The 22,099-nt window shown below is 41.4% G+C and overlaps 1 protein-coding gene across 1 annotated transcript in view; it reads right to left on the bottom strand.

Annotated features, from left to right (window-relative positions):
• Positions 1-22,099, bottom strand: part of LOC100337053 (ATP-binding cassette sub-family C member 4) — a 1,051,816-nt gene that overhangs the window by 889,056 nt on the left and 140,661 nt on the right. Inside the window, exons 6-9 of the mRNA XM_059892301.1 lie at positions 20,141-20,230; positions 11,560-11,723; positions 10,283-10,408; positions 8,889-9,138 (exon numbers count right to left, since the gene is read on the bottom strand). Of these exons, the coding sequence (XP_059748284.1) occupies positions 8,889-9,138; positions 10,283-10,408; positions 11,560-11,723; positions 20,141-20,230 (630 nt within the window). The remainder of the gene's footprint in view (positions 1-8,888; positions 9,139-10,282; positions 10,409-11,559; positions 11,724-20,140; positions 20,231-22,099) is intronic.

The following is a 22,099-nucleotide window of genomic DNA, read 5'->3' as shown; positions in this document are numbered from 1 at the left end:
AAAGGAATCCAGATTGGAAAAGAAGAAAAACTCTCACTGCTTGCAGATGACATGATCCTCTACATAGAAAACCCTAAAGACACCACCAGAAAATTACTAGAGCTAATCAATGAATACAGTAAAGTTGTAGGATATAAAATTAACACAGAGAAATCCTTGCATTCCTATACACTAACAATGAGAAAACAGAAAGAGAAACTAAGGCAAAAATTCCATTCACCATTACGATGAAAAGAATAAAATACTTAGGAATAAATCTACCTAAAGAAACTAAGGTCTGTATATAGAAAACTATAAAACACTGATGAAAGAAATCAAAGATGACACAAATAGACAGAGAAATATACAATGTTTGTGGATCAGAAGAATCAATATAGTGAAAATGAGTATGCTATCCAAAGCGATCTACAGATTCAATGCAATCCCTATCAAGCTACCAATGGTATTTTTCACAGAACTAGAATAAACCAGAATTGAAAGAGACACATGTACCCAAATGTTCATCACAGCACTGTTTACAATAGGCAGGACATGGAAACAACCTAGATGTCTATCAGCAGACAAATGGATAAGAAAGCCATGGTAGGTATATACAATGGGATATTATTCAGCCATTAAAAAGAATGCATTTGAATCTGTTCTAATGAGTTGGATGAAACTGGAGCCTATTATACACAGTGAAGTAGTCAGAAAGAAAAACACCAATACAGTATACTAACACATATATATGATATTTGGAAAGATGGTAATGATAACCCTGTATTTGAGACACCAAAAGAGACACAGAGATAAAGAACAGACTTTTGGACTCTGTGGGAGAAGGTGAAGGTGGGATGATTTGAGAGAATAGCAATGAATCGTATATTACCATATGTGAAACAGATCACCATTCCAAGTTCAATGCATGAGGCAGGGTGCTCAGGGCTGGTGCATTGGGATGACCCTGAGGGATGGGATGGGGAGGGGGTTCAGGATGGAGAACACATGTACACCCATGGCTGATTCATGTCAATGTATGGCAAAAACCACTAAAATATTATAAAGTAATTAGCCTCCAATTAAAATAGATAAATTAACTAAAAAGAAAAAGAAGTGGTGGTATATATATACAATGAAATATTACTCAGCCATTAAAAGGAATGCATTTGAGTCAGCCCTAACGAGGTGGATGGGCTTCCCTCATGGCTCAGATGGTAAAGTGTCTGCCTGCAATGCGGGAGACCCAGGTTCAATCCCTGGGTAGGCAAGATTCCCTGGAGAAGAAAATGGCACCCCTCTCCAGTACTCTTGCCTGGAAAACTCCATGGATGGAGGAGCCTGGTAGTCTACAGCCCATGGGGTCACAAAGAGTCGGACACGACTGAACGACTTCCCTTTCCCTTTAATGAGGTAGATGAACTAGAGCCTATTATACAGAATGAATTACGTCAAAAAGAGAAAAACAAATATCAAATACTAATGCACATATGTGGAATCTAGAAAGATAATACAGATCAACCTATTTGCAGAGCAGCAATAAAGACACAGACATAGAGAACAGACTTATGGACAAGGCTAGTGGGGGAGGAAGGAGAGGGATGTATGGAGAGAGTAAAGTGGAAATATACATTACCATATGTAAAAGAGATAGCCAATGGGAATTTGCTGTCTGACTCAGGGAACTCTAATCAGGGGCTGGGTAACAACCTAGAGGGGTGATATTGGGAGGGATGTAGGAGAGATGTTCAGGTGGGAGAAGCATGGGTAAACCTACGGCTGATTCATGTTGATATTTGGTAGAAACCAATGCAATACTGTAAAGCAAGTACCCTTCACTTAAAAATAAATAAGTTAAAAAAAAAATTGTACCTACAGAAATAACCTGGACAGTCCAGTGAATAGGCAACTCTATGTTCAGTGGAGGCCACCTCAGTTCAGTTCAGTTCAGTTCAGTCACTCAGTCGTGTCCGACTCTTTGCGACCCCATGAATGGCAGCACGCCAGGCCTCCCTGTCCATCACCAACTCCCGGAGTTCACTCAGACTCACGTCCATCGAGTCAGTGATGCCAGCCAGCCATCTCATCCTCTGTCGTCCCCTTCTCCTCCTGCCCCCAATCCCTCCCAGCATCAGAGTCTTTTCCAATGAGTCAACTCTTCGCATGAGGTGGCCAAAGTACTGGAGTTTCAGCTTTAGCATCATTCTTTCCAAAGAAATCGCAGGGCTGATCTCCTTCAGAATGGACTGATTGGATCTTTTTGCAGTCCAAGGGACTCTCAAGAGTCTTCTCCAATACTGCAGTTCAAAAGCATCAATTCTTCGGTGCTCAGCCTTCTTCACAGTCCAACTCTCACATCCATACATGACCACAGGAAAAACCATAGCCTTGACTAGACGGACCTTTGTTGGCAAAGTAATGTCTCTGCTTTTGAATATGCTATCTAGGTTGGTCAAAACTTTCCTTCCAAGGAGTAAGCATGTTTTAATTTCATGGCTGCAGTCACCATCTGCAGTGATTTTGGAGCCCAGAAAAATAAAGTCTGACACTGTTTCCACTGTTTCCCCATCTATTTCCCATGAAGTGATGAGACCAGATGCCATGATCTTCATTTTCTGAATGTTGAGCTTTAAGCCAACTTTCTCACTCTCCTCTTTCACTTTCATCAAGAGGCTTTTTAGTTCCTCTTCACTTTCTGCCATAAGGGTGGTGTCATCTGCATATCTGAGGTTATTGATATTTCTCCCAGCAATCTTGATTCCAGCTTGTGTTTCTTCCAGTCCAGCGTTTCTCATGATGTACTCTGCATATAAGTTAAATAAGCAGGGTGACAATATACAGCCTTGACATACTCCTTTTCCTATTTGGAACCAGTCTGTTGTTCCATGTCCAGTTCTAACTGTTGCTTCCTGACCTGCATACAGATTTCTCAAGAGGCGGGTCAGGTGGTCTGGTATTCCCTTCTCTTGAAGAATTTTCCACAGTCTATTGTGATCCACAGTCAAAGACTTTGGCATAGTCAATAAAGCAGAAGTATATGTTTTTCTGGAACTCTCTTGCTTTTTCCATGATCCAGCGGATGTTGGCAATTTGATCTCTGGTCCCTCTGCCTTTTCTAAAACCAGCTTGAACATCAGGAAGTTTACGGTTCATGTGTTGCTGAAGCCTAGCTTGGAGAATTTTGAGCATTACTTTACTAGCATGTGAGATGAGTGCAATTGTGCGATAGTTTGAGCATTCTCGGGAATTGCCTTTCTTTGGGATTGGAATCAAAACTGACCTTTTCCAGTCCTGTGGCCACTGCTGAGTTTTCCAAATTTGCTGGCATGTTGAGTGCAGCACTTTCACAGCATCATCTTTCAGGATTTGAAAGAGCTCAACTGGAATTCCATCACCTCCACTAGCTTTGTTCGTAATGATGCTTTCTAAGGCCCACTTGACTCTCACATTCCAGGATGTCTGGTTCTAGATTAGTGATCAAACCATCATGATTATCTGAGTCATGAAGATCTTTTTTGTACAGTTCTTCTGTGTATTCTTGCCACCTCTTCTTAATATCTTCTGCTTCTGTTAGGTCCATACCATTTCTGTCCTTTATCGAGCTCATCTTTGCATGAAATGTCCCGTTGGTATCTCTAATTTTCTTGAAGAGATCTCTAGTCTTTCCCATTCTGTTGTTTTCCTCTATTTCTTTGCATTGACCACTGAGGAAGGCTTTCTTATCTCTTCTTGCTATTCTTTGGAACTCTGCATTCGGATGCTTATATCTTTCCTTTTCTCCTTTGCTTTTCGCTTCTCTTCTTTTCACAGCTATTTGTAAGGCCTCCCCAGACAACCATTTTGTTTTTTTGCATTTCCTTTCAAGATGCAAATCAAAACTAAATGAGGTACCACCTCATACCACTCAGATTGGCCATCATCAAAAAACCTTCAAACAATAAATGCTGGAGAGGATGTGGAGAAAAGGGGACCCTCTTACACTGTTGGTGGGAATGTAAATCCATACAGCCACTATGGAGAAGAGTATGGAAGTCCTTAAAATTCTAGGAATAAAACTACTGTATGACCCAGCATTCACAACTGAGCATTCACCTTGAGAAAAACCATAATTCAAAAAGGCACATGTACCTCAATGTTCCCTGTATCACTATTTACAATAGCCAGGACATGGAAGCAATCTAGATATTCAATGACAGATGAATGGATGAAGAAATTGTGGTACATATATACAATGGGATATTTGTTGTTTTTCCATCACTAAGTCATGTCTGACTCTTTGCAACCCCATGGACTGCAGCACACCAGGCTCTCTTGTCCTTCATCATCTCCCAGAGTTTGCCCAAGTTCAAGTCCATTGAATCAGTGACGTCATCCAACCGTCTTATCCTCTGTTGCCCTCTTAATCTCCTGTCCTCAATCTTTCCCAGCCTCAGAGTCTTTTCCATTGAGTTAGCTCTTCATATCAGGTGGCCAAAGTATTGAAGCTGCAGCTTCAACATCAGTCCTTCCTATGAATATCCAGGGTTGATTTCCTTTAGGATTGACTGGTTTGATCTCCATGCTGTCCAAGGAACTTTCATGTGTCTTCTCCAGCACCACAGTTTGAAAGCATCAATTCTTTGGTGCTCAGCCTTCTTTATGGTCCAGCTCTCATATCCATACAAGACTACTAGAAGGACCATAACTTTGACTATACAGACCTTACATCTTGTTAGCAAGATGGTGTCTTTCCTTTTTAATAGGCTGTCTAGGTTTGTCATAGCTTTCCTTCCAAGAAACAAGCTTCTAATTTCAAGGTTGCATTCACCATCTGCAGTGGTTTAAAGCTCAAGAAGAGAAAATCTGTCACTGCTTAGAACTTTTCCTTTTCTATTTATCATGAAGTGATGGGATCAGATGCCATGATCTTAGTTTTTTAATACTGAGTTTTAAACCAGCTTTTTCACTCTCTTTTTTTCACCCTCATTAAGAGGCTATTTAGTTCTTCTTTGCTTTGTGCCATTAGACTAGTATAATCTACATATCTGAGGTTGATGATATTTCTCCCAGCATTCTTGATTCCTGTTTATAACTCACAAATGCCAGTCTGGCATTTATCATGATGTACTCTGCATATAAGTTAAATAAACATGGTGACAATATACAGCCTTGTTGTATTCCTTTCCCAATTTTGAACCAGTCCATTGTTCTGTGTCTAGTTCTAACTGTTGCTTCTTGACCTGCATACAGGTTTCTCCGGAGACAGGTAAGATTGTCTGGTATTCCCAATTCTTTAAGAATTTTCCAGTTTGTTGTGATCCATACAGTCATAGGCTTTGGCATAGTCAATGAAGCAGAAATAAATGTTTTTCTGGAATCACCTTGCTTTCTGTAAGATCCAAGAAATGTTGGCAATTCCATAAAAAGGAATGAATTTGAGTCAGTTGTAGTGAGGTGGATGAAACTACAGCCTGTTATATACAGAGAAGTAAGTCAGAAAAAGAAAAACAAATATCATAAATTAATGCATATGGAATCTAGAAAAATGATACTGATTAATCTATTTGCAGGGAAGGAATGGAGAAGCAGATGTAGAGAACAGACTTGTGGACACAGCAGGGGAAGGAGAGGGTGGGACATACGTTGAGAGAGAAAAATAGCACTGACATATATACACTATCAAGTGTAAAACAGAGCTGGCTCAGTAGTAAAGAATCAACTTGCCAATGCAGGAGACACGGGTTCAATCCCTGGGTTGGGAAGATCCCCTGGAGTAGGAAATGGCAACCCACTCCAGTATTCTTGCCTGGAGAATCCCATAGACAGAGGAGCCTAGTGGGCTACAGTCCAGGGAGTTGCAAAGAGTTGGACATGACTGAGCAACTTAGCTAGAGAGAAGTTGCTGTGTAACACAGGGAGCTCCACCTGGTGTTCTGTGACAACCTAGAGGGGTGGGATGTGGCGGGGGGGGAGGTTTAAGAGGGAGATGATATATATGTATAATTATGACTGATTCATGACATTGCATGGCAGAAATCAACATAACATTGTAAAGTAATTATCCTCCAATTAAAAATAAATAAATAAATGAAAATAGGGCTTCCCTGGTAGCTCAGATGGTAAAGAATCTGCCTACGATGTGGGAGACGTGGGTTCGATCCCTGGGTTGGGAAGAACTGCCGGAAAAGGAAATGGCAACCAACTCCAGTATTCTTGCCTGGAGAATTCCACAGACAGAGGAGCCTGGTGGACTACAGTCCATGGGATTGAAAAGAGTCAGAGGTTTAAGAGGGTATATATGTATAATTATGACTGATTCATGATCTTGTAAGCAGAAATCAACACATTGTAAAGCAATTATCCTCCAATTAAAAATAAATAAAATGAAAATAAGAAAAAAAAAGAGAGAGAGAGAGAGAGAGAAAAGACTGCCCAACCCCAAACAGGAGGAAATTCTGTGTCATGATCATCTTTGGACTCCAGATACATTTTAGCATAAAGTCTGATGGTTTTAATCTTTTATCTCATGATGGCTGGCAAGACTTTCAGACTAACTTTGTTAATCAAGACTGAGTGTTCCTAACTATCTACAAGACTCAAGAGCCCAGACCAGGAGCCAGGCCAGCAGAGTCTCATTGAACACCAGGCTGTGCTAGCCACAACTCCTCTCTTTAGAGAGCAGGCCCACTGAGTCCAGTTGGGCTGGTTTGATGCACAGACAGACACAGAAAACAAAGGGAAGAGTCAGATCTATTTCCACTCTTGATAAGATCCAGCTCCCCTAAGTTGAAACACACTACCACATACACACCAAAGATCAATGTTCCAGGAATGCCAACCCCAGTCTGCTCCCTCCCTCTGCATTTCTCCAGCTTCTAGTGCAGGTTGGGCCACCCTGGGCCTCTGTAGCCTCCCAGCCATTTCCTGTAACTGTTGTTTCAGTCAATCCAGTATGTATTTGATGCCCATGATATGTCCAGTATGGTCCGGGCACTACACTAAAGAATCAGACACAGTCTACCAGACACACAGTCAGCTGTCACGGGGCTTGGAACACTACCAGGGAGTCAACATCAGCCCACCCGACATAATGCTAGCTGGCGCAGGACTGGCTGTGTACATAAATGGGAGCCCTGAATCAGTGTGAATGAAAGTGCTGGAAAAGGCTCGTGGGGCTGCTGGAGGCTCAGCAGTATTTGCTTAAATTAATGAAAGAGAAGGCAACCCAGGAGGCCCAACAGAGTGAGCCAAGACTCCAAAGTGGAGGTGACTGTGGCAGTCACAGAGACAACCTCACCACCTCCCTCCTTCCTCAGTTGTCAGAGTGCTGGGAAACAAACAGAATGGCCAGTGGAGCTAACAGTTAATTTTTTTAATTTTTCAGGAAGCAGGGAACCTTTGCATATCTTCAGAGTGAGACTAGTTGATATAAATCACACTTAAGGAGTTACTCCACTTGGCAGAAGGTACTAAGAAGACAATAATGTAACAATTACTAAGAAACCAGGCTTTGGGTAGAATCCTAGAATGTCATTTGCAGGCTATTTGAGGAAGGGTGAGTTGTTTCACCTGATACAGAAACCTGTTTCCTTAATTATAAAGCAGGGACACATGCTTAGCTCATTCAATTGCTGTCAGGATTAAATGAGAAAACCTGTAAGACTTTGCATGTACCCAGACCACACAGTGAGCCCTGGCAACAGCGATCAAAGATAGTGGCTGTGTCAAAATCACAGCGCTGTAACAAAATCACAGCAGTACAGCATATGTATGAAGCCTCCATCTGGACACACTACCCTGTCATTGACAATGTGACTATGGTCCAGGGATATTCCTAAGTGTTTTCTTTCAAGATGCAAAAGTTACGGGGGAAAAAAAATTGTTGAACTGAATGGACCATCCCTTAAAAGTGTTGCTAGAAGCCCCTATCAGAAAGAATGATAAAACTCAGGGGACCAGAGCTAACCCTGTACGACTGATCTGCTTTGTGAGTAATCATTTTTTTAAATAGTATATAAAAACTTCATCGTAAAAAAATTCAATTTTTATGATAAGACCCAAAAATAAAATCGCACCCAAACTTCACTCTAGATCTGTTACTGGCTGTCCATCACTGAGGAGAAGGACAAAAGAAATTAAATATTTTATAAAGCCCAGACACTCGAAGTCATGACCAGGATGGCTCACAGAGCCAGTTTACCTTCATTTTAGAAATACTCATAAACATGCAAGTACTTTAGAGCCTACTGTATGTCGGGCTCTTATTTTGGTGATGTAAATTATTTGCCCTTGGCAATACAGAGACAGTTAGAAAAAAAGGAGACAGTTAGAAAAAAAGGAGACAGTGGGTATGGTGGAAATCAGAAATTTGAAAGGAAGAAGCCAACTAGAGATAGGATTAAAGAGTAAGGGTAAAGAGGACAAGTCAGATCCAAAAGGCATGTTTAGAAATCAACAAGCAAACCATCTGTGGAGGAAAGAAACCATTTTTAAAGAATGAATTAAGTGAATATGAGGCCACTCTTCCTGTCCAAGGGGCAAGACCTCTCATCAAATTCTTTCCCTCCAGACTCAGAGAGGAATCCAATTCACCCCAGGACTGAACACAGTTGCTAGTCATTAAAGTTAACACAGGAGATGCAATCTGTTTACTTCTTTTGCTTTTAGACATTTTAGTTGCCCTGCAGCCATCACTTGTACATCAAGAACCCTGTGCCTCTGCTACTGCTGCTCATAAATGAGCAGTGATCTTACATTATTTGTAATGTATTCTACCAAAGAAGAGAGGGGAATATGTATGACATTTTGGAACATCTACCAGCTATACCCGAAAGCATTAAATCTCATCTAACTGGCACACAGTGACACCAAATAAAAGGAACCATTTTACCTAAAATCTACCTAAAACTTTAAAAAGTTATCTGTCACCATACCTTGATTCTTTGGACACTAGCGACTGTTTCTGCTACATTCTCGATGGCCATGGGGAAGAGGAGAAGGCCTGTAAACTGCACAACTTGGTACAGTGTTATGGCCAAAAACACTTGGTTAACTGTGATCGTGTTGCCAAGAAGCACATAGGTGGTAAAGGTGACAAAAAGGATGACTCTGATTGCAGTGTCAAAGAATATAAAATGCATTCCATAAAGGTAGGAACTTCTCAGAATCTTGGAAATTTCCTTCCTGTAAAAGAGAGAAGGAAATAGATTTTAAAAGAAGCATCAACATCCAAGCTATGAATTCAAGTGCCCTGTGTGAGTGGCCCCTTTCTAGGGAGTAGACACAGATTAAGATAAACCATCCCTCACATCATGGAGACACTATACAATGCACACTTGGGGCTCTGCCCTGACCCAAGGACCACACATTTCATTACCACTTCACTCTCCCAAGTAAATGGAGGCTTAATGTCACACTTTTAAACATTTTGGGTCAATAACACTTGAGTTTGAACATTCATTCAACAAGCATTCATAATCACAAGTCCTGTGCAGGGTACCTTGAGGATGACAGAGAGAGAGAACTTGTCCCTTCCAGGAGTTCATGAACTTAAAAAAGAAGATGGGTTACCCAGTGGTTAAGACTCTGTGCTTTTAACACAGCATCCATGGTTTGATCCCTAGTCAGGGAACTAAAATTTCACATGTCCACCAAGACATTAGAGAGAGGCAGCCAGCATGGCCCCCATGGGAGCACAAAGCAGAGATGTGTAACCCAGAGCAGTAAAGTCAGGGCAATTCATACATACATGGGCCCTGAGAAGATGAGTGGGAGTCAGTCAGGGCTGGTGGAAGCCAGAGAAGAAGGAAGATGAGAGAGTGTATTCCCAGCAGAGGGAGGGGCCCTCACAAAGGTGCAAAGGTGAAAGGTAACAGGATGCATCCAGAGAATTATGAATACCTTGTGCTGGAGTATAAACACTCATCAGCTATTTAAATGAAAGATGGACAAAATTTCTATAAACCTAAAGCAAATTCAAAAGGAATGGTATTTTCATGGCTCTGTTTGGAATAAAAAATACTGATTCATAAAGTTTGGCCCAATACAAATATACCCAATCTCTACAATCTTCCCTTTTGTTCTATGTTAACATACATTGTAGTTTTAGTTTAAATGTCATCAACTCAAATACTAACGTCTTAAGATCATTGCTTTCTTGAGTTTTGGGGTATTAATATGTGAAATTTCATTTCTATATAAGAAAGAAGTTTATATATTTTTCTTTTAGGAGGATGGTAAGTAAAAGAACAGTAATACTTTTAAACCATTCAGTAAAAACAGGAAATAAAAAGGTATGAACTGTGGTTTGACATATACAGAAAGTTACCTTCTCAATCTGGTAATAAGCTCTGCAAATGACTTTTCCCAAGCATACATTTTTATTGTTCTGATGCCAGTTATAACTTCATTCATGGTCCTGAGCCTGGTGTCTGTGAAAGCTGCAATCTTACTCCTATGGGAACACACATGAGAGATGAGCCTTAGTGATCACAGCCAAAATTTCCTTACCGACAGCAGCAGTGGCACAGTCAGAGACCAGGGATCAAATGATTTCCTACAGCTCTCCTAAGCTGACAATGCAGGCAGGTCCTACTCAAAGTACAAATGGAGAAAGACTTCAGTTAGGAAGTCAACCATTCAGCCCAATTCAACAAGTAACTTGGAGAACTTGCAGTATTGGCTAAGGAAGACCTGAAGTAAGTCAGGTACAAACCACCTGCCCAGGGAGGTTGTGGTCAGGTAGGGAAGGCAGAAGACACCCAAATCTAATGGAAAGACATAGTGCTTTAATAAAATAGGATTAAAGTGCTGAGGATCAGAAAAGATGGGGCTGTGAATTCCACTGGGAAAGGAGAGCAAGAAAAGCTTCAGAGACCTGGTAGCACTCAAACAGGGCTTCAAAGGATAAGGAACATCTTTCTGTGGTAACCATAAGAAATGAAATTCCAAGTAGAGAAAAATAACATGCATAAAGTCACCAAAAAAAGAAAGGAAAAGAGCTCAATGTGCTTCAAACAGTACAACATCTCCATCACCTGACAATCTGAACAACAACACAGCTCCAATCCCCTGACATATATTTCAAGTCTAATTCATCACCATTAGACCCTTCATCACTAGATACTCTTATCACATGAGCTGCTGATACTGTGGGGCTTTATAAATTTATGTCTTTATGCCCTTGGAGTTCTGATAACTTAATGCAAACAGTGAATTAAAAACAAGACATGAACTTAAATAACTGAAAATGATCCTAATACAAACATACCAAAAATATACACAGCTTGAATTGGGCCTATAGGATGATTACTATTTAATAATGTTTAAATAACTTGGACTTAGGTAAATTCTGCTTACAGACACTATACTTATTCAAGTGCAATTCCAGGAAGAGCCAGAAAATGGCTTCACCTTTCCCCTTTCAAGATCAGTCTTTGGTTTAAGGATGGAGTCTCCAGTAGCTAAGCCTGAAGGGTCTATAACACATGCAAAAAAAGAGATCAGAGAAGGTGGTTGTTGTTGTTGTTTTAACAAAAGCATAGAGTAGACTGTGGATTCACCAAGTACATATCATCTATTTTTTTAAACCAGTGTTTCTCTTACCGGAGTGATAAAAACAACTTCCCAGAGAAGCTTTGCAAAAGCATCAAAATAATAAGGAGTGCCATCCCAGCAAGAGATGATATTCCTATTTCCATCCAGAGCAGGATGATTACTGTGATAGCCATAAGTGGCCCAATCCACAGGCTGTGCAAGCATATTGTTACCTTAAAAGAAAAAGACAAAGTCTTCTTAGAACTGTATAAAGGCAAAACCATAAACACACAATTTAGAAACAATCTGCTCTGAAGGAAGAGACAGGAACCTAAATACAAATGATCTCTGCTGCTGCTGCTGCTGCTGCTGCTAAGTCGCTTCAGTCCTGTGCGACCCCATAGACGGAAGCCCACCAGGCTCCCCCCTCCCTGGGATTCTCCAGGCAAGAACACTGGAGTGGGTTGCCATTTCCTTCTCCAATGCATGAAAGTGAAAAGTGAAAGGGAAGTCGCTCAGTCATGTCTGACTCTTAGCGACCCCATGGACTACAGCCTACCAGGCTGCTCCATCCATGGGATTTTCCAGGCAACAGTACTGGAGTGGGGTGCCATTGCCTTCTCCGAGAAATGATCTCAGTGGGTTTTAAACCTGCTGAAGCAGAAATCGAAGCATCCTCCCCAGATGATGCTGTTCTGGGGCAGCACAAGGCTGGGTTCAGGGATGTCCAGGGAGAAGCAGACAGGCACACTGGAAGGCAAATGTTGATTTTGTCAACAATGAAGATGATCTCAGGGTATCCCTAAACTCTCTCTCCATTCCAAAATTTAGACGCCTTTTTCCCTGGGGCTCCCTGCAACCCCAGGAAAGTCTACATTATGGTACCTACCACTCCCTCCAGTAATGAGTTGTGTATTTACCTCCCTGATGGGCTTTGACTTCTCTAGGGAAGAAATTAAGCCTTATTCATCCCTGAAACTGAAGAGGTACCTGACTTCATGTCTGATGGATGAGTAACTGAAAGAGAAGTTGTTGTTGTTCATCACTTAGTCATTTCCGACTCTTTGTGACCCCATGGACTGCAGCACACCAGGCTTCCCTGTCATTCACCATCTCCAGGAGCTTGCTCAAACTCATGTACATTGAGACAGTGATGCCATCCAACCATCTCATCCTCTCTTGTCCACTTCTGCTCCTGCCCCTCAATCTTTCCCAGCATCAGGGTCTTTTCCAGTGAGTCAACTCTTCACATCATGTGGCCAAAGGATTAAAGCTTTGGCTTCACCATCAGTCAATTCAATGAATGTCCATGGTTGATTTCCTTTAGGATTGACTGGTTTGATCTCCTTCCTATCCAAGGGACTCTCAGGAGTTTTATCCAGCACCACAGTTTGATAGCATTAATTCTTTGGCGCTCAGACTTCATGATATGGTCCAACTCTCATATCTATATAAGACTAGTGAAAAAAACCATAGCTTTCACTACATGGATCTTTGTCAGAAAAGTGATGTCTCTCCTTGTTAATAGGCTATCTAGGTTTGTTATAACATTTTTTTTTTCCCAAGGAAAAAGCATCTTTTAATTTCATGGCTACAGTTACCATCTACAGTGATTTGGGTGCCCAAGAAAATAAAGTGAGCCACTGTTTCCATTGTTTTCCCATCTATTTGCCATGAACTGATGGGACTGGATGCCATGATCTTAGTCTGTTGAATGTTGAATTTTAAGTCAGCTTTTTAACTCTCCTCTTTCACCTTCATCAAGAGGCTTTTTATTTCCTCTTTGCTTTCAGCCATTAGAGTGGTGTCATTTGCACATCTCAGGTTATTGATATTTCTCCCAGCAATCTTGATTCCAGCTTGAGCTTCACCCAGCCCAGGATTCTGCATGATGTACTCTGTATGAAAGCTGAATAATCAGGGTGACAATATACAGCCCTGACATATTCCTTTCCTCATTTGGAAACAGTCTGTTATTCCATGTACAGTTCTAACTCTTCCTTCTTGACCTGCATACAGGTTTCTTGGGAGGCAGGTAGGTGGTCTAGTATTCCCATCTTTTAAAGAATTTCCCACATTTTATTGTGATCCACACAGTGAAAGGCTTTAGCATAGTTAATGAAGCAGAAGTAGATGTTCTTCTGGAATTCCCTTCCTTTTTCTATGACCCAAGGAATGTTGGCAATTTGATCTATGATTCCTCTGCCTTTTCTAAATCCAGCTTATACATCTGGAATTTCTCTGTTCCCATACTGTTGGAGCCTAGTTTAAAAGATTTTGAGCATTGCCTTGCTAGCATGTGAAATGAGTGCAATTGTGTGGTACTTGGAACATTCTTTGACACTGCCTTTCTTTGGGATTGGGATGAAAACTGACCTTTTCCAGTGCTGTGGTCACGATTAGTTTTCCAAGTTTGCTGGCATTTTGTGTGGAGTACTTTAACAGCATCATTTTTTAGGATTTAAAATAGCTCAACTGGAATTCCATCATGCCCACTAGCTTTGTTGGTAGTAATACTTCCTAAGGCACACTTGACTTTGTACTCCAGGATGTCTGGCTCGAGGTAAGTGATCATGCTATCATGTTTATCTGGGTCGTGGAGATCTTTTTACAGTTCTTCTGTGTGTATTCTTGCCACCACTTCTTAATATGTTTTGCTTCTGTTAGGTCCATGCCATTTCTATCGATTATTGTGCTCATCTTTCCGTGAAATGTTCCCTTGGTATTTCCAATTTTCTTGAAGAGATCTCTGTCCAGTTCTGTCGTTCAGTGGTGTCCCACTCTTTGCGACCCCATGGACTGCAGCTTGCCAGGCCTCCCTGTCCATCACCAACTCCCGGGGTTTACTCAAATTCATGTCTGTTGAGTCGGTGATGCCATCCAACCTTCTCATCCTCTGTCATCCCCTTCTCCTCCCACCTTCAATCTTTCCCAGCATCAGTGTCTTTTCCAATGATTCAGTTCTTCCCATCAGGTGGCCAAAGTATTGGAGTTTCAGCTTCAATATCAGTCCTTCCAATGAGTATTCAGGACTGATTTCCTTTAGGATTGACTGGCTTTATCTCCTTCCTATTCAAGGGATTCTAAGAAGTTTTCTCCAGCACTACAGTTTGAAAACATTAATTCTTTGCACTCAGCTTTCTTCATAGTCCAATTCTCACATCCATACATGACTACTGGAAAATCCATAGCTTTGACTACAAGGACCTTTGTCAGAAAAGGTCCTTTGATGTCTCTGCTTTTTAATACACTGTCTTGGTTGGTCATAGCTTTTCTTCCAAGGAGCAAGTGTCTTTTAATTTAATGGCTGCAGTCACCATCTGCAGTGATTTGGGAGACCAAGAAAATAAAGTCTGTCAACGTTTCCATTGTTACCCTGTCTATTTGCCATGAAGTGATGGGACCAGGTGTCATGATCTTCATTTTATGAATGTTGTGTTTTAAGGCAACTTTTTCACTCTCCTCTTTCACTTTCATCAAGAGGCTCTTTAGTTCTTCTTCACTTTCTGCCATAAGGGTGGTGTCATCTGCATATCTGAGGTTATTGCTGTTTCTCCTGGCAACAGGAGATTGATTCCAGCTTGTGCTTCATCCAGCCCAGCATTTCGCTTGATGTACTCTGCATATAAGTTAAATAAGCAGGGTGACAACATACAGCCTTGACACACTCCTTTCCCTATTTGGAACCAGTCTATTGTTCCATGTCCAGTTCTAACTTTCTTTTTGACTTGCATATAAATTTCTCAGGAGGCAGGTCAGGTGGTCTGGTATTCCCATCTCCTGAAGAACTTTCCACAGTTTGTTGTGATTCACACAGTCAAAGGCTTTGGGATAGTCAATAAGGCAGAAGTAGATGTTTCTCTTGCATTTTCTATGATCCAACGGATGTTGGCAATTTGGTTCCTCTGCCTTTTCTAAATCCAGCTTGAACTTCTGGAAGTTAACTGTTCACATACTGTTGAAGCATGGCTTGGAGAATTTTGAACATTAGTTTGTTAGTGTGTGAGATGAGTGCAACTGTGTGATAGTTTGAACATTTTTTGGTATTGAGTTTCTTTGGGATTGGAATGAAAACTGACCTTTTCCAGTACTATGGCCATCAAAATCTTGTGCACACCAGGAGATCCTACAGAGACTGAGCCAGACCAGCCAGACCTGCCTGTTTGAATGTCTTCTGTGGAGGTACGGGTCAGCAGTGGCCTGCCACAGGGGCAGGGGCTCTGGGTGCAGCAGACCTGGGTATGGCATAAGCCCTCTTGGAGGAGGTTGCCATTAACCCCACCATAAGGCCACCAAAATTTACACAGGACTAGTGAAACAGACTCTTGAAGGGCAAGAGGGAAAAAAAAAAAAAAAAAACCCTTGTGTGCACAAGGACCAAGGAAAAAAAGCAGTGACCCCACAAGAGACTGACCCAGACTTGCCCATAAGTGTCCAGAAGTCTCTGGCAGAGGCATGGGTTGGCTGTGGCCTGCTACAGGATTGGAGACACTGACTGTGGCAGTTCATACACAGGACCTTTTGAAGGAGGTCATCATCATCTTCATTCAGTTCAGTCACTCAGTCATGTCTGACTCTGCAACCCCATGGACTGAAGCATGCCAGGCTTCCATGTCCATTAGCAAATATGAGAGCTTGCTCAAGCTCATGTTCATTGAGTCTGTGATGCCTCCAACCATCCCATCCTCTGACATCCCCTTCTCCTCCCACCTTCAATCTTTCCCAGCATCACAGTCTTTTCAAATGAGTCAGTTCTTCCCATCAGGTAGCCAAAAAACTGGAGTTTCAGCTTCAGCATCAGCAGTTCTAATGAATATTCAGGACTGATTTCCTTTAGGATTGACTGGTTGGATCTCCTCGCAGTCCGAGGGACTCTCAAAAGTCTTCTCCAACACCACAGTTCAAAAGCATCAATTCTTCAGGGCTCAGCTTTTTGATAGTCCAACTCTCACATCCATACATGACTGCTGGAAAAACCATAGCTTTGACTAGACTGTCCTTTGTTGGTAAAGTAATGTCTCTGCTTTTTAATAAGCTGTTTAGGTTGGTTATAGCTTTTCTTCCAAGGAGCAAGTGTTTTTTTAATTTTATGGCTGCAGTCACAATCTGCAGTGATTTTGGAGCCCAAGAAAATAAAGTCTGTCACTGTTTCCATTGTTACCCCGTCTATTTGCCATGAAGTGATGGGACAGGATATCATGATCTTTGTTTTTTGAATGTTGAGTTTTAAGGCAACTTTTTCACTCTCTCACTTTCATTGAGAGGCTCTTTAGTTCTTCTTCACTTTCTGCCATAAGGGTGCTATCATCTGCATATTTGAGGTTATTGATATTTCTCCCCGAAATCTTGATTTCAACTTGTGCTTCATCCAGCCTGGCATTTTGCCTGATGTACTCTGCATATAAGTTAAATAACCAGGGTGACAATATACAGCCTTGACGTACTCCTTTCCCAGTTGGAACCAATCTGTTGTTTCATGTCCAGTTTGAACTGTTGCTTTTTGACCTGCACAGAGATTTCTCAGGAGGCAGGTAAGGTGGTCTGGTATTCCTATCTCTTTAAGAATTTTCCACAATTTGTTGTTATCCAAACAGTGAAAGGCTTTGGCATAGTTAATAAAGCAAAAGTAGATATTTTCCTGGAAATCTCATCCTTTTTCTATGATCCAACGGATGTTGGCAATTTGATCTCTGGTTCATCTGCCTTTTCTGAATTCATCTTAAACATCTGGAAATTCATGGTTCACGTACTGTTGGAGCTTGGTTTGGAGAATTTTGAACATTACTTTGCTAGGGTGTGAGATGAGTGCAATTGTGCAGTAGCTGGAACATTTTTTGCCATTGCCTTTCTTTGGGATTGGAATGAAAACACTTTTTTCAGTCCTGTGGCCACTGCTCAATTTTCCATATTTGCTGGCATATTGAGAGCAGCACTTTCGCAGCATCAGCTTTTAGGATTTAAAATAGCTCAACTGGAATTCCATCACCTCCACTAGCTTTGTTTGTAGTGATTCTTCATAAGGTCCACTTGGCTTCACATTCCAGGATGTCTGGCTCTAGGTGAGTGATCACACCATCGTGGTTAACCGGATCATGAAGATCTTTTTTGTATAGTTCTTCTGTGTATTCCTGTCATCTCTTCTTAATATCTTCTGTTTCTGTTAAGTCCATACCATTTCTGTCCTTTATTGTGCCCATCTTTGCATGAAATGTTCCCTTGGGATCTCTAATTTTCTTGAAGAGATCTATAGTCTTTCCCAGTCTATACTGTTTTCCTCTATTTCCTTGCATTGACTGCTGAGGCAGGCTTTCTTATCTCTCCTTTCTCTTCTTTGGATCTCTGCATTCATATGGGTATATCTTTCCTTTTCTCCTTTGCCTTTAGCTTCTTTTCTTTTTCTCAGCTATTTGTAAGGCCTCATCAGACAACCATTCTGCATTTTTGCACTTCTTTTTCTTGCAGATGGTCTTCACTGCCTCCTGTATAATGTCACAAACCTCTGTCCACAGTTCTTCAGGCACTCTATCAGATCTAATCCTTTGAATCTATTTGTCACTTCCACTATATAATCATAAGGGATTAGATTTAGGTCACACCTGAATGGCCTAGTCGTTTTCCCCACTTTTTTCAATTTAAGTCTGAATTTGGCAATAAGGAGTTCATGATCTGAGCCACAGTCAGCTCCTGGCCTTGTTTTTGCTGACTGTATAGAGCTTCTCCATCTTTAGCTGCATAGAATATAATCAATCTGATTTCGGTATTGACCATCTGGTGATGTCCATGTGTAGAATCTTCTCTTGCGTTGTTGAAAGAGGGTGTTTGCTATGACCAGTGTGTTGTCTTGGCAAAACTCTATTAGCCTTTGCCCTGCTTCATTTTGTACTCCAAGGCGAAATTTGCCTGTTACTCCAGGTGTTTCTTGACTTCCTACTCTTGCATTCCAGTCTCCTATAATGAAAAGGACACCCAGAGGGAGGGTAGGGGAGGGAGGAGGGAGGAGGGTTCAGGATGGGGAACGCGGGTATACCTGTGGCGGATTCATTTCGATATTTGGCAAAACTAATACAATATTGTAAAGTTTAAAAATAAAATAAAATTTAAAACCTGAAAGAAAAAAAAAAGAAAAAGAAAAGGACAACTTTTTTGGATGTTAGTTCTAGAAATTTTTGTGTCTTCATAGAACCATTCAGCTTCAGCTTCTTCAGCATTACTGGTCGGGGCATAGACTTGGATTATTGTGATACTGAATGGTTTGCCTTGGAAATGAATGGAGATCATTCTGTCGTTTTTGAGATTGCATCCTAGTACTACATTCAGTTCAGTTCAGTCACTCAGTCATGTCCAGCTCTTTGCAACCCCATGCACTGCAGAAGGCCAGGCCTCCCTGTCCATCATCAACTCCTGGAGTTTTCTCACACTCATCTCCATTGAGTCGGTGATGCCATCCAACCATCTCATCCTCTGTTTTCCCCTTCTCCTCCTGCCTTCAATCTTTCCCAGCATCACGGTCTTTTCAAATGAGTTTGTTCTTCCCATCAGGTGGCCAAAGTATTAGAATTTCAGCATCAGTCCTTCCAGTGAATATTCAGGACTGATTTCCTTTAGGATGGACTGGTTGGATCTCCTTGTGGTCCATGGGACTCTCAAGAGTCTTCTCAATCACCACAATTCAAAAGCATCAATTCTTTGGCACTCAGCTTTCTTTATAGTCCAACTCTCACATCTATAAATGACTACTGGAAAAACCATAGCCTTGACTAGATGGACCTTTGTTGGCAAAATAATGTCTCTGCCTTTTAATATGCTGTCTAGTTTGGTCATAACTTTTATTTCAAAGAACAAGCACCTTTTAATTTCATGGTTGCAGTCACCATCTGCAGTGATTTTGGAGCCCAAAAATATATAGAGTACCTCATGACAAATGCTGGATTGGATGAAGCACAAGCTTGAATCAAGATTTCCAGGAGAAATATCAATAACCTCAGATATGCAGATGATACCACAATTAAGGAGAAAGCAAACAAGAACTAAAGAGCCTCTTGATGAAAGTGAAAAATTTGGCTTAAAACTCAACATTCAGAAAACTAAGATCTTGGCATCTGGTCCCATCACTTCATGGCAAATTGATGGGGAAACAGTAGAAACAAATACTGAATAGTCATAAGGTACATGTAAAAAAAAAAAGAAAGAGTGGGGGATGGACAGCTGAGAGGAAGTTGAGTCTGTCTGGAGACCACCTACTTGGCATATTCCTCACAGGCTCCCTGTGCAGCAGCACTGAACAGGGCACAGGGGAAATAACAATCCCTGCCCACCAAGCCTTCATCATCCAGAGGAGGAGGAAGACAGTTCAGCAACACTGACAGCATGTGCCAAGAAGGACTACACCAGGAGGACCTTTAGGGAAACTAAAGCTAACCAAGCTGGGATAGAACACTGCTGCCTATCTAGTATTAGAAAAACAAAATTCTAATCCACAGGACAATACATATTTTTACATGTAAGTTGCACATAGAAGAGATGAAACCTGGATAATGACAACCCTTATCTTAGGTTCTCAACAGAACCCTGGCTGACACCAAACCCTGGCACTTGGCTCCCAAAAGGCTGAACCCAGTGAGAAATGAAAGAGGATCCCCTGGGCACTTACCCAGTCAAACCTATTCACATCGTTGGACACCAGGTTGACTATCTGGCCTGTGGTGGTCTTCCCTATGGCCAAGTTACTCAGGCGAAGTGTCTGAAATAAGAGGGAAACAGAGAATTGGATTCCTGTGTTGATACAGATTCATACTTAAAACATAGCAAAGTGGATCACACTTTCTTGGGGTCATGCATGGTATCGGGATGAGCAGGATAACCCATGACAGCAGGGCTCTAGGGACTCATGTTCACCCTTTATCTCCGTAATGTGGCAGAAGCCCCACCCACAAGGACAGCAAAGGGAGAAGTAGGAGGTAGAAACAAAATCCCTCACCCTGTTTCTGCCCAGAGTGTAAAGGATATAGTTTTAGACTTGCTGCTACTGCTAAGTCGCTTCAATCGTGTCCGACTCTGTGTGACCCATAGACAGCAGCCCACCAGGCTTCCCATCCCTGGGATTCTCCAGGCAAGAACACTGGAGTGGGTTGCCATTTCCTTCTCCAATGCATGAAAGTGAAAAGTGAAAGTGAAGTCGCTCAGTCGTGTCCGACTCTAGCGACCCCATGGGCTGCAGCCTACCAGGCTGCTCCATCCATGGGATTTTCTAGGCAAAAGTACTGGAGTGGGGTGCCATTGCCTTCTCCGAGGTTTAGACTTAAGAGCAAAATAAAGTAAATTTGAGCCTAACTAGATGAGAGTGGAGAAACTGCCTTAAAGCAAGAAATTAGAGGACTTGGACTATAAATTAGGGAATTTGGAATCAATCATTAATACCATATGAGAAATCATTTAAGAACTTTGACCTTAGTTTCCTCATTCCAATATAAGCGGAGGACTTCCCTGGTGGTTCCATGGTAAAGCATCTGCTGCCAGTGCAGGGGACACAGCTTTGATTCCTTATCTGGAAAGATCCCACATGCTTCAGGGCAACTAAGCCTGTGCACCACAATTACTGGGCCTGAGCACCCTACAGCCTGTGTTCTGCAATAAGAGAAGCCATCTCCACAATAAGAGAAACCATCTGCACACTGCAATTAGAGAGTAGCCCTCAAGAAGAGAAACAACAAGAGAAAGCCCATATGAAGCAACAAAGGCCCAGCACAGACAAAAATAAATACTTATTAAATTCTTTTTAAAAAGTTTTAAAATAATATACAATAAAATGAGCAGAGAATAATGTTCAAAATAATATTCTGGTGAGGAATTTATGTCCTTTAATGCCTGACTTTACAAAAAATAGCCTGTTTTACACGATTCCTTTATTTGGCAAAAAAAAAAAAAAAAAGTTCCAAAATATGCCCTAGAGATCAGAAATCTGAAGTGACCACTGTGAGATGTTTCAGTGGACCACCAACTGGAGCCACGGATCCAAACAAAATGTCAGAATTCATGAAAAGTTTTCATTTAGTTCTCAAGTTAAAGAGAAAAATCAGTGATCAAGTAGAAAATATAAAATTATGTAGCCATGATGGAAGACGGTATGGTAGTTTCTCAAAAAATTAAAAATAAGATTAGTATATAGCACAACATTTCCACTACTGGGAATGTACACAAAAGAACTGAAAGCACAACCTTGAACAGATATTTGTTTACCTATGTTCATTGCAGCACTATTCACAATAGATATAAGATGAAAACAACCCATATGTTTATTAACAGATGAATACACAAAATATTGTACATCAGTTCAGTTCAGTTCAGTTCAGTTGCTCAGTCGTGCCCGACTCTTTGTGACCTCATGAATTGCAGCACACCAGGCCTCCCTGTTAATCACCACCTCCCGGAGTTCACTAAAATTCACGTCCAGCGAGTCGGTGATGCCATCCAGCCATCTCATCCTCTGTCGTCCCCTTCTCCTCCTGCCCCCAATCCCTCTCAGCATCACAGTCTTTTCCAATGAGTCAACTCTTTCCATGAGGTGGCCAAAGTACTGGAGTTTCAGCTTTAGCATCATTCCTTCCAAAGA

The sequence above is a fragment of the Bos taurus genome, chromosome 12 (genome assembly GCF_002263795.3).
Source record: "Bos taurus isolate L1 Dominette 01449 registration number 42190680 breed Hereford chromosome 12, ARS-UCD2.0, whole genome shotgun sequence".
Classification (NCBI taxonomy): Eukaryota; Metazoa; Chordata; class Mammalia; order Artiodactyla; family Bovidae; genus Bos; species Bos taurus.
Note: the sequence above shows the minus strand (reverse complement) of the source record. Positions and strands in the feature narration are given on the sequence as shown.